Source organism: Cupressus sempervirens, chromosome 5, assembly GCF_028749045.1.
Source record: "Cupressus sempervirens isolate cs-2001-9-10 chromosome 5, ASM2874904v1, whole genome shotgun sequence".
Classification (NCBI taxonomy): Eukaryota; Viridiplantae; Streptophyta; class Pinopsida; order Cupressales; family Cupressaceae; genus Cupressus; species Cupressus sempervirens.
In genome coordinates, this window is record NC_143122.1 from 428,108,377 (window position 1) to 428,122,463 (window position 14,087).

At 34.0% G+C, this 14,087-nt stretch overlaps 1 protein-coding gene across 9 annotated transcripts in view; it reads right to left on the reverse strand.

The window, feature by feature from the left end:
- Positions 1-2,397: 2,397 nt before the first annotated feature.
- LOC149556618 (putative calcium-binding protein CML21) overlaps positions 2,398-14,087 on the reverse strand; it is a 41,330-nt gene continuing 29,640 nt past the window's right edge. For all 9 annotated transcript variants that reach the window (XM_089831026.1, XM_089831021.1, XM_089831024.1 and 6 more), the window contains 3 exons: positions 6,210-6,400; positions 2,900-3,074; positions 2,398-2,762 (listed from right to left, as the gene is read on the reverse strand). In XM_089831026.1, the coding sequence (XP_089687152.1) occupies positions 2,662-2,762; positions 2,900-3,074; positions 6,210-6,400 (467 nt within the window). In that variant the 3' untranslated portion in view covers positions 2,398-2,661. The remainder of the gene's footprint in view (positions 2,763-2,899; positions 3,075-6,209; positions 6,401-14,087) is intronic.

The following is a 14,087-nucleotide window of genomic DNA, read 5'->3' on the forward strand; positions in this document are numbered from 1 at the left end:
GTATACAGCCAGTTAGGGTTTGTTTGTAATGTGCCATGTCATAATGTTTTGGTGCTGAAAATTGTCATATCATTTGTAAAAACATTTGGTTTTCATTGAATGAATACATTGGCACTATTATTTCCTTATTTCAACAATATACCTTAGCAATGCATTAAATTTAGGGTTTTGTTTAGTGGCCTATTGGAAAGGGTCATTACAGAAGAGTGGTGTAATCCATATGAATTGGACAGATTGATAAACTTGAAATATCATAGCTATGAAAATTTATATAAATGATTGGAAAATAATTAATCTAGTCAGCTAATTGTGGGAATTGGATATTAATTATGTCTGTCAAGTCAAGCAGTGGGTAATCGGGCATGTAGTGTCCTTTGGAATTCCCTGGCCAGGGTAGGTTTAGTGACGAGTAATGTTGCAATGATCACCAAAGGTCAGGATAACTCGTAGTCGGATGTATAGTTTGTTGGGAGGTACCCGCAATCTAGCTGGCTATGTAGTTGACAACTCTAACACCAAGTTGTTTAGGTGGCAAAACGAGATGTTGTAAACATGTCTTATCGTGTGCAAGGTAGGGTTATTCTCAATTGAGAATGAGAGGATTACAGTGGGTCCATGGTTGGAAGGTTGAGCCTTTGTCAATCCTTTTCCTCACCTCCAAATGCCTAGACTTGCACAAAACACACCATTTCCTACTTCTCTTGATGTGGTGCAATCTAAACCTTGTTAGTATTCCATTGCTTCTCCCAGTGGCTTCAATGTCAACTTTATTTTCTATGTAGTTACTTTTATGTTCATATGAAATGGTAGTTAAGATTTTGTAGTTAAATATTATTTTACATTTCATGTGTAATATAGATAGTTAGTCGATCGATTCTCTTGAAATCATTCTTTCTAGTTCATCAAAAAGATAGTTTATATCCTTTCATGAGAATGCACTTATGTTTTAACAGTTAATCAGTTATTTGTCATTATTTCCTTCTCATGTGAAAGGTAGTTTGTTTCCTTCTATTTGGTAATTTAATTTTTAAGTTGTTGCAATAAGATGCAGCGCTTTCTATTCTCAAGCATTTGACACAAAAGCTAAGTCAAATCTGAACCCAATGACGGTTGGAAAAATGTCGAAGGACAAACCTTCGCCTGAGTGCGAACTGGAAAAAATCCTAACACAACTTTTCCTCTTATAAATTGTCACAATTGTTAATAAAAACTAGGCGCAATTTTTGTTAAGAAACTCAAATTTCTCTAAAGTGGTGGCAAGATTCACAAACGAAAGGCTACATGAACTTTTCCAGAACATTGTACATGCAATATGCAGTTACAAACTTGAATTTCATGCAAAATCAGTTGTGATTTTCACAAATAATGAAACCCATAATTTGCTAAAAGAAAATCTGCAATTTCTCTTGTGGTTGCCAGACACAATGTTTGGAATAAAAAAATTGCACAAGTAAAAAATAGTATCCTGAATTTACCAAGAACCATCCTTTTTGCTGCAACTTGTAAATTAAGTTCTATTAGTCCAATTATAATACTAATAAAACATCTAGCAAACTAATCATATTCTTCTAAAAACTACACACAGTTTCAATAGGGATGAAAAGAAGTATCTTAAACACAGGTTTGCAGTTATTTAGAAAAAAAAAATATGAGCATTCAAACAGCAAAATCAAACAGTCTGTTCTATGGTGATGAGAGATTATTTGACCAGGCTCCCCAACAGGTGATTTTTTTCCTTCATATAATAAGTTCATAACCCATGACAAATTATGCTGGAATGGCTCTGTATCATTAATGTGAAATACAATTCTGCAGAATATGTTAGGCATATGAAAAACCCAGCAAAGCCAGGGCAGTAATTCAATGTTTCAAACCCAGTCATCTCTGAGTTTTGATATATTGTCTCAACCAATGGGAGGACTCATCCGATGGTTACACATTTTCCAGGATCGTCAGTACTAATATAAATTTCAATATAACAGTATCAACAGTCTTCAAAAAATGAAAAGCATAGAAATTATGCTATAAGGTCTATAAGAAATCATTTGTTCATATATCCATCAAAGGATTTTCACTCCTGTACCTGGACTAGAATAGGAATCATCTCTTTAGCAAGATACTCTGGAACATGGAAAATGGCAATCAAAACCAATGGAAGGTTATTGGTAACTTTTCAAAAGTGGTCACCTCATCTTATAACCTTTTAGCCCAAGAAAAAAAGGATTAAAATTGAACAAGCTATATTTCTATGATGCATTATACAAGAGGAAAAAAAAATACATGCAATTGTACTGGTCATCTGATTAAATGTTGTAGTCATGTTTCCTCGTATCAAGCTTGAAAACTATACTGAAAGCACAAGAATCAATATTTTCAAAGTCCACATTACAGACATGATACTAAATGTCATTGTCATACTTCTTTGAATCAAGCTCAAAAATGAGAATATGAACAATTCATGCTGTGGAAATCAGATAGTAACCCTACACAGGATAGTTTAGCATTATGTCCTATTAGAATTAAAAAAGAGACAGCAATACTACATTGTTAGCAACAAGGCTTGAAGATTAACCCACAAACCACTACCGTTTTTGCTATAGGTCCAAAAAATACAGATCATATGGTAATCCATATAGCATAATAAAAAGAACAATTCCCACTTCAGGAATCATCATTGCCATCTTCAACGCTCACCCAATTTATAAATGCAAAAAGGAATTCTTTGAGTGAAGCCGCTCCGTCCTTGTTCCAATCCATTTCTTCTGCAAGGATAAAGCATACATTGAGAAAACATATTCAATAATCATCCATATAAAAAGTTAGTGCTGTCCTCTCAGTAGCAACAAGATTTACAGCCATAAAGACAACAAATAGACATCAGCAGAGTAAGAAGTCATACCAAATCTTTTAAAGCCAGTGTCACTGCTAGAAGTCCTTTGTCCTGGACCAATGTCATTAATAGCCTGGTCTATCTCGTTTCTTGTCACATAGCCATCGCCATCCTTGTCAAAGAACATGAAAGTATCTAGTATAGTTTTGAAACTTGCCTCTAGCTCAGGCAAAAGATGTGATTTCTGAAAGTTATCTCGTTAAGAGAAACTATGGGAGAGAAGAAATTCTATGGAATTGTTTGAATTTAAGTCACCAGGTTCATGTCCACGTTTGGAAAGGATAAAAATCAGAAAAAGTTTGTCAACCAATAAAATTTGGGAAAAAATCATGCTTAAATTTTAATTAATTAATACAAATTCTAACATACATTTGAAAAATAAATAGAATTTGAATTGACAGACTTCATTTTATCAATATAATAAAAAGAATATTACTCTCCTTGATACTGAAAATGGCTACCAAAGTTTTTGACTGTGGCAACGTTGACACTAGGGCATCTTTCTGTCTTTTCAATGAAAGCAATGATTCCTGTATGACAAATTTTTGGAAGGCTGTTGACAGCACCAAACTGAGAATGAACAATGTGAATACATCTAAATGTTCCACAACGATTCTAGGACAATATGATATGGCAACATCTAAGAGGAGCTTGGCAATGGTAAGCTCCATGTCTTCTTCTGCTGCATGAAAAGATTCAGGCTGGCAGACTCTTTTGAATCCCTCAACAAATGCTGGTAGGATAACTCACATTCACCTTGGCTGCTCCATGCAAAAAGGGCTTTTCTCTTCTACACAGTGGGAAGATTTCAACAAGTGTCAGTCGGATTGTGCATGTGCATCCACGTGTGGCATGTTACAATGATGACTCTGCTCTATCAAAGGGCTCTAAATCCATGCCTGCCAAGGTCTCTTTGAATATTGAAGTGGATTTGACTATCTAAATTAGAGTCCTTTGTTAATCCTTTTGAAACAATTCCAACATTAGTGTTCAGGGAGGAAGTGGCTCAGCAAGCAGAATGCTTTACACAGATTATCTTAATCTGTAAATTTAAAATCTTCTGGTGAAGTCTAGTTGAACAGCTCAGATGGATTTCTCTCTATTGAAAAGCAGCCTGCAAAACTTAAGGTGAAGAGGAAGCTTCTTAAGGAAGGCCCATGGTTTTGGGATAAATCTCTACTGGGTTTGAGATACTGGACCCCTGATTATCTCCTGACACAATTCTTCTTGTCATCTTCAATTTCAATGAAGCTTCCAAACCTTTCTCTGAAGTTCTGGAGTGAGGATTGTCTATCCTTCCATTGCTAATTCTTTGGATCATCTTAAGATTTATTTATGTTCCTAATGTATGTTAGATGGTTATTCATTTTACTATACAAACATATTGGTCGAGCTGGATTTATCCAAGAATTTCCTAAAAGAAACGTGTTAGGAAGTTGGCAACTTGGTATACAAATGACTTAATTATCGAAGGATTTCCTTCAGATGTCATTTATGTTATAATGCTAGGCACTTGGCTTCAAGTTTTCCAAAGTACTCTCACTTATGCTTTCATCCAACTTCCTCAAGACAAGCTACATGTTGGAAGGGAGCTCAGTCATGGCATTTTGTTTTTGAATCCGTGAGTGAGGATGTTTCAAAAGTCTCTTTTGAGGGTGTCTGCCCTGCTATTCTTGATTTTATGCCAACTTTCGCTTCCATCACCATTGAGTCCCTGCTTGCAGAGATTGTAAATACTTCTGTGGCAGCTGGATCTTCTGTCAAAGTGCCTCACCTTTTCTGATTCTCTAAAGCATGAGCTTCACCTTCTTAATGACCACCCTAGGTCTTCTAATGCTTGGATCACAGTGAAAAACAAGAGAAAAGACACCCCATTCTAAGTTATCGAAGTCAATTGCAAAATGATGATGCAAGACAGAAAAAAACTCTCCCCAGCTACAAAAAAAAATTCTAACACAAACAAGCACAGAGACTCTATTTCTAAATTAATCTTAGATTGCAACTCTGAAACAATTTTATCCTCATAAAATTTGCAAAACCATTATTTGCATTGATGCTCTCTCTCTCTCTCTCTCTCTCTCTCTCTCTCTCTCTCTCTCTCTCTCTCTCCAAAAATCTAGACTACTCCATACTAAATTTCCTTGAACTAACTTCCTCTACCACTAGTGCTGGTGTTTGCCTGAATTAAATTTGCACCCTACCCTTTCTGCTCCAAAGACCTCTTTCTTTCACATCTGCAAACATATTAAACTCTGTTATCTTTTCTTCTTCTTGCCCTGACTTGGCAAGCCTTCTTGCTTCACTCTCCACACGCCCATATTATTTTGTATCACACCCCTTTATTGTTTCTCATTTTATAATTCAACTTTTGCAGCCTCATTATATCCATCCTACCTCCCTTGGGCAGATGCATCTTGCATTGCACCTGTCATTTAGATTTCAGATCCCTCCATGAGGATTCTCAGATAACTTTTCGAAAAATGAACTCCTATTTCCACCACTTCATTGTCTTTCCCTCTGTCCATGCATGTGCAGTTTCCTATTATACATTTGCTATTTTGCTTTTGTAGGAGTTTCATAGGAACCTTTCAACAGTAACAAGGGATTCAATTGAATGCATGTCCTATTACTGGCAATAGAAAAGTGTGATAGTCATGTATTAAGGGAATTATTACAGCACTGCACAATGCACCACTATTAAAGGGCAGATTCACAGAGGAGTGCAAAGTACCTATGACAAGTTAAAGAAATCAAATTTCCACAATCCATTGTATTGTATTGATATGTTTCTGGATTCGATTTGTTAAGATTTTACCATCAACGTTTCGAATCACACTACGTGATCCATCATCAGGATGAAGAGCACTTTGTTTTCCATCTCTTGCTCTTCATCCTGATGATGGATCATGTAGTGTGATTCGAAATGTTGATGGTAAAGATCTTAACACAATCGAATCCAGAAACATATCAATACCTATGACAAGTGTTGCACTATCAACACAGGCAGCCATCACCCCTCCACTTATTCCAACCACTAGGAAAACATGAACAAAAGACCCTCAAACAATGAAGCCATGTTGCTCAAACCTGTGGCAATTTTGAATTACATTTAGGGTTTTATAAAAGGTTTACCAGGTTCCAAAAATTTTGAATATAATTTGGCAAATCTGGTGACTTAAGAATTGAATTGTTATTGTTAAAAGGTGTGGATAACTATAATGCATTTTGAAACTTCGCAGATAAAAATAATTATACCCGAAATTTTCTTAAGTTAGCAAATAACAACCAAATTCACAGAAGTCAAAAACTGAATGGATACTGCAAAACTATCTTCCAAAAGATAAATCAATGCTAACAATACAATGAATTCTTTGAAATCAATTCCTTTGCTTTCATCCATATCACACTCCTGGTACAATTCTTTTATTTCTTGGTTCGTCAATGAAACACGCAGTTCCTGGAAGCCATGCTTCAATTCATCCAAATTGATTTTTCCATCACAATCTTTGTCTGCAAGATTACAAAAAACAAATAATACTAAGATCATATTGACAAAAAACTGCAAAAATAAGTTGTGAAATACTCAAAAATTATATAACATATTTATTTGGAAAGTTAGTTTATCATGAATGCTCAGACTTCTTCTGAAAGGATAATTGAGATGAAATTTCAAAAGTTGAGAATGAGCATTAAAACCCAGTTATACTAATGCACCCATTCCATCTAAATTAGTTGATCATGCTAATTCAGAATTATAAACTGGGAAGATGACACACAATCTTATGGTGTTCTTAAAATGCCATTTCATTCATTAGCCCATTAAGAAATATAAAACCCATAGGTTGGCATATATATTAAGCAAAAAATACTGTTTCATCCATTCATCATGCCCAACTGTGTATACCAGCACCATGCTGTGCATACAAAAGCTGCACAAATTGTACTTTGCATTGGTTAGAAAAGCCAAAGAATAAGAGTTGTCTTACAAATTCCAGAAAAAAATCAATAATAAACTTTTAAAAAAATAGATATAGTATATAGATTTTACAAAATAGAGTAGTAATTTATTTTCCATAAAAAAACCACTTCATTGACAACAGGAGAGATAAGATCAGGTAAAGTTAAATGCTAAATAATCAGTAGTACATTAAGAAAGAATGTGTATTTTAATAGCTTATAGCACAAAAGCTTAAAAATTTAAATATAAATATCTCTACAATAGATGAACCCTGTCTCAAACCTGTTTCTCAAGAATCAACTTTGATGCAATATCACCGAAGGAATTGTTCTTGCATAAAGTTGAATCTTATGTTACATAGAATACTCTAAGAAGCCCTTTAAGCAATGACTTTTTAATAAGGGTTCAAGGCATCCCCAAAAAATCGCACTTTCCACAAAGATTGCTATGATTGTGAAAACCTATATTCAACAAACTCATTAGGACACACAGCAACTTCTTCAATTCCCATACCTTGTGGAGGAAAAAGAGAGAGACGCACCTAGAAATAAAGACCAACCTCGAGTTCGAGCAAGATTGCAAGGAAGGGAGGATCCATATTTGAATCTAGATATCCATTAAACGCCATATGAGGTCCTGTCATAGACAATACACTAAAGTAGACACAAAATAATCCTTAAATTGTAGACAAATTAGGTGCATATACTTTTAGATGATGCATTTAGACCCCAATTTAGTGGGAGCATGAGACAATCTCATGCTCACGGTAAAGGAAGAAAGAGAGGAGGAAAGAGAGAGATACTACTGTTGGCAAATTGCAAAGAGGTAAGACATTACTAGGTTTGAGGATGCAAGCCCCCAATCAAAGGTTCTCAACTCAAACATCCATGCACAAGGGCGCAAAAACAAAACAAAACAAAATACAAAGACAAAAGACACAAAACACAGAGGGGATAGTACTAAAACAAAACTCCAAATCGACTAGTAGAAGAGTCCTCAATCAAAAACATCCCAACCACTAATATCATATGTGGAAAGCTACTGCAAGAGCATAATTGATTACATAGAAAGGGCAAGAGCATCACCAAAGACAATACAAAACTCAATGGTCTAACCAACTATCATAGATATGAGAGGATGGAAAGACCAGAGAAACCATGAATCAATTAGGCTAGCAAGTTGTTTTATGCTAGGTGATCCATGGGAGAAGAAGAGGAGAAGAAGAGTAGAAAGGCTAGCAAGTTGTGTTATGCTAGTTGCATTAATCCCAAAGAGAAAGGAAGGAGAGCTGAAGATCCAGCCAGCTGCCTTAAGCTAGTTCATTTGTAATGGCCCGAATTTATTTAAGTGCCAATTGATTCAATTAATTTTTATTAAGTTGACGAAAAATAAATGAAATATCTAAATGATGACTTAATATTAATTAATTTAAAGAAAAATTAATAAAATATTATTAGATGTCACTTTATAAATATTTCCCTCAAATTTCAATTTAGAATTAGAAGAGTGAAAATGTAAAGACGAATAAAGGGAATTTCAAGAGCTTTTAGGATCTTCAGCAAACGATTTTTAAAAGGTGTTTGGGCTCCATTTTGGGGATGCTTGGTCTAATTCAGTTTTTCTTGAAACTTTGGGAGCTATATGCTTTCATTTATACAAAATTCTCAGAATGGAAACCCTTGGAATTTCTTTGGGATTGGACAAAAACTAGGTTCTAGTTGGATGTACCATACATGTATCTCACTTGCATTACAGACTCTCAAAGACAAATTCTAAAAATTTAAAATATTTGCAGCATTGTGGTATTTTAGAGAAATGTTTATTTAAAATAGAAGTGTTCTTATATTCTGAACATTATAAGTTCAGTGAAAGACTGAATATAAATGGAGAATTGCATTGTGAGTATTTATATTTTTTGAGTTTTACTCAGCTGCTTCAGAAGGGAGGCCACATGTATGCCCCCCTGCTTATGATGGCAACAAAGGTGGCATCATAAGGAAAATAGAACAAGGATACCTACTTCCAACAAGGAGATATCCTTAAAACAACAATCTATGCCATAACCGCAGCAAAGAGTGAAAGACTCTTGTTAGGTGAGGAAATAGATAATTGTGAAAGGATATCCATGAGTGGAAAGAGACCCTTGAAAGGAAGAGATCGCAGTTGCAAGACATCTACCTTCAAGAGGAGTTTTTTGACCAAAGACAGCATCTTTGAGACAAAGAGGAGAAGAGAACAAGAATGCATCATTTTGGCCCCTATTGATAGGTGAAAAGGGGATTATTGATGAAGAATGACACACTTTAAGACCCAAAGTAAGGGTAATTGTTTAGGGTGAACATAGTTTACAAATAAAGAAGTTGTGATCAAGGATGCACACCTTTAGTATAAAAGAGAATCCCAAATCAAACAAAAAAATTGCTTACACGAAAGAATTTCACATGATAAACAAAACCAGCTATACTAAGGATAGTAGATCCTCATAATGAAAAAGGAAGAGGAAGTTGAGCACATGAAACCTTGCCCCCCAAGTGTGTCGGAAAGGGAAAATATAATACATTGTATATCCTAAATGATAGTTTTCGTATAATAGACACACTTTCAAACAAGAAGTATAAATCTGCTAAAAAAAAAGAAGGATTCTAAGGTAAAAAAACACATCGATGCAAGAAAGGACATCATACTATAAGATAAACAAGTCAACAAAGGAGAAGAAATAATAACAATAACACGCCCCTAAATGAGTGATTATTTTAGGATAGACATGCCCTTTGAGGCATGAACAAGATTGTTAAGCGAATATGTATGTATCTTACATGAAACATAGAATCTCATACCAAAAAGAATGTACCATTATGAAATAATACATAGCCATAAAAAGGCAATGAAATCAAAGAAGAAAGGATGCCACATTATGCAAACTTGGTAGATAAATCAATTATACCAAATATATACATTCACGCAAGGAAGAGATTGTAAAGAAGGATATCAAAGGAAAAATCTTAAACAAAAAAGTACATGCATGTAAGGACATCATAGTGTAACAGAAACAACCAACAAAGAAATAATGGATCCTTCACAAGTGAGAAATATGAGATAAAGATACCTTGCCTTCCAGATATGGAGTAACAAGGAAGACTTCCTACTATGATGCCCACAATGCACATTATGCAAAGAAAAGAGACCCCGATAATGTAATCTACTAAATTTACATAATGGAGAGCAACATAATAGGAGAAAATAGATGCTAAGATATGTTTTTATTATCAAGAAAAAGTGTAAGGTCTGTTGTTAAACAAAGAAGAGATTTGTCTACCAAATTTTGAACAAACAATCTAAATTCAATACAAACATCAAGAGAGTGCTTATTGCTATGATACAATTGACATAGAAATTTTCCATTGATAATTCTTTGATTCTTTGGAAAATTTTGATAAGGATGGTGAGTTCTAGGTTCATATTTAATTCTCTAAAAGATTCTTTTAGTTAAAGCCAATCAGTCATCAAAAGGAGATAGCACAATGAATGGTGGTGTATAAGAATGTGACCTAGAGGTTTAGGTTGAGATAAAGAAGGAAAAGTAGTATCTTGAGGCACAAAGCCTAGACTACACCTAGTGATTTCTGCAGAAGGCTCTATAGGAAGCTTAACACCTTGTTCATTAATGCCAAGCCCTAATCCATTGTAACCTTGTTGAGTTGTAATATCATATCCCACATTGTAATTGTCTTTTAATGTAGAGGGTAAAGGAGATTCATGTTGAGCTTTTTGGAAAACTATGGAATAAAGAGGAATAGGAGGAATATTCTCTTTAGGGATATTCTTATCACTATTCTTATATTCTGTTAATGATAGTAGCTTCGATCAGATGATTCCAATCAATGAAATCAAATGTTTGAATGGCCTATCGGCGTTAAACATTTGATATATGTCCTTCACTATTATTATCATGGAGCATTATTATTATTATTAATAAATTATTAAGTGTGTGTGTATATATATATATATGAGATATATTATACATATATTTTTTCTATAGATATATATGTATATTATATATATGAGATATACTTTACACGGACACATATATTTTCTATATATAAAATATTATCATATATCGTAATCGTGATAATACCTTGAGAAAATATCATTTGTTATAACCAATGTGAGTTATGATATTAACAAGAGATGTGTCTCTACGGGAGACATGGCTCTTAATATCATATACATATTCATTGAGAGAGTAGCTTGAAATAGACAGAAATCAATAAGTGAAAAGTAAAGTTACAGTAGCGAAATATAGCATATCTCAGCAACATTAAAATCTGAAAATATATAAATCTGCTCAATCTTAACATGGTATCAAAGCTAGGCTATTTGTTGGGAATAATTAGAATGCAACGCTTTTTTTTAGTGTTTGATAAATGTTACCTGCACAAAAGGGATAGTGATGTGGCTCAATGCTTAAGGCAGGTGTCAAAAATACATTCCAAAGATTATATTCCACAAGAAAAATGGGATTACAAAGTCATGCGATAACATTACGGAACATTGGCAATTAATGCTCAGGTTACAGACTATACAGTTAATGACATGACTATATATATATATATATATATATATATATCAGGCAACATTTATCCACATACTAAGTATCATAGAGACTACTAAATTATGTAAGTCCAATGGTATTGATTATAAGGCTCGTGATTGGAGGGATAAGAGATAAATCTGCACAAATATATCAATTACTATTTGTTGATATTCATTACAAACTGGGTGTTATTGAGAGGAATCATCCCTAGAGCTTCATATGTTCTAGTGCGTTGAATCTCAAGCCTATCTTGTTTTGGAGGCAAATCATGTGTTATAAAATTGTCGTGAGAAGTTCAGTTCTGACTCAGCTATATATAATTTATATTAAATCATCAACATTTACGAGACCACTAATTGTTGACAAAATACCTATATCATTGTGGACACAATATTTAAAAACGTCAGCATTTATCAAGAACTTTAGCAGGTTTGAGATCAAATGAATGGTTGTCAACATCATTGTCTATGACAAGACTTTACACAACAAATTATGACAAAGTCTATTGAGGTTGCAATAAATATGATCAAGATACTCCTTGAGGTGCAGTAGTATCGAATGAAGCCAAGAGTATCCAAGACAATCATTACTTTGAACCACCTATAGAATGGTAGGGCCAAAGAATGGCACTAATGCATTTTGTAGGTGCAAATATTCCATAGAACACCACCTATCCTTGGAAATTCAAAAATTTGTAATTCCTATTGGCATACAGTAATAGAAAAATCATGTGGCACATATCAAATATTCCCTCGGATAGAAGACTATAAGCAGTAATTTGGAAGTCATCAAGTCATTCAATCATTGGAAATATTAAATTCTCTGCATCGGGCTAAAGCCTAGGAGGCGGAAATAAATGAGTGGATCTGTTTCTACAATGAATACAGTTCCAAGGAGGCTTACTGATGACATTCCAATGCCAACAAACACTACCGTTGAGCCTCCAAAGTTATATAGTGTTAAAAGTTGTTTTGGCACAATCTTAATCTGGAGCAGATAGATAGAATGGGCCAGAAACAACACTAGTGATTTTATTTTCATATGAATAAAGTGTAGGCAAAAGACTATTAAAATGAAGAATGAACGATGATATTTCTTTGTGTGACATTCCTATGATGAATCACATAATCTCTTATGAACATCGGGACTTATCCATATGCAAGTCTCCCTCTATGGTAATGGTGTTATGATCGGGCCAATGAACATCGACGCAGTAACTACAAAATCATTCATGTATTTCTAGTAACAGACCCATTTGTTGAGCATAAACAAAAATATTTGAAGAACAATCAAGAGATGCAATATAATATTTCATGTTTGTTACTGGATTTTTTATGAAAATGGCATTTGTGATATAATCAAGTTCATTGTATTCTGGGTTCACTCCTGCTATCAGGAAGGTTCATGGGGATATGGCTATAGTTGAATGTATTCTGAAGTATATAATGAATTTGGATCTTTAGAGTGTTTGAATAAAGTGTCTTTAGATGTGGATTCTGTATATAATTCTTTGGAGAGGTTTAGGAGAAACCATGAAGTGTGTTGTGTGTTGTCCTTGCACACCAAGACATTATTGTTTCAAATTCTAACGATAAAAGTATTTGAGTGTGTTTGTCACCCAAATGAAGGCTATTATGGTTAGAAATGTCTTGTCCAATATGGCATGTAAGTATGAATGCAAAATAGCAGAATATGAATGCATATACAATAAACATGAGTTATCAACAAATTACCTCGATGAAATGTGTTCTCAGAAAACACCATGATATAATTGGGATTCTGCCATATAAGATGTCCTCTGTTAGATATGTGTACAAGATAGGAGGCATGTATATTGTATGTAGGTTGTTCGGCAAAGTGCATGATGCAAGATGGGGTATAGAGAAGACATCAAAAGGCATCTCTTGGTATGCTTGCAAAATGTGGAAACATGTAATGCAATGAATTATTTGACAGAAGACCTTAGGATATTTTAAGGAACAAAGTAAAATAATTTCAGAAAATGTGCTAAATGTGGAACAATATGAGCCTACTATTTATGAATTTCCTTAAAAAAAAGGGTTATAATGTAAGAAATGAGGAATCACTAGCAATACACATGGACTATGTAGATGCCATTGCAAGAATGCATGATATGAAGAAGATGTTAAGATAATGGATTGAGAAACATACTTAACTACATATGATTGAGATTAAAGAACATTAATGCTTGGTTGTTACTGAGATCAAAGAAATTCCTATTATCAAGACTCTTCTATTAAACTTTGCATATCAGGATGTTTTCCAAAGAAAAGAGTGATTCAAAATTAAATATATGCAAAATGTTGAGCAACAAAAAAGAAAATGCATGGATTGTACCTGTGAACCATTTGACAAAATGTTGTGATCTCATGGAATGTGATGGTTGTAAGAGAATGGGCTCTTGGAGAAGTTTAAATTTTTTTATGCTTTCCTTGATATTCTAATGTCTTCACATTCTTTTCAATATGTTTTTTTGCATAAGTGGGAATTTTACATTGTGGAGGGCAATAATAACCAATGTCCCATTCCCATTTTGTGCAAAGCAAATAAAAAAGAAATCAAAGAAGAGATGCCTCTCAAACAATCTAAGAGTGTGCTTACTTCACAAATAAAGTTTTTAAAAA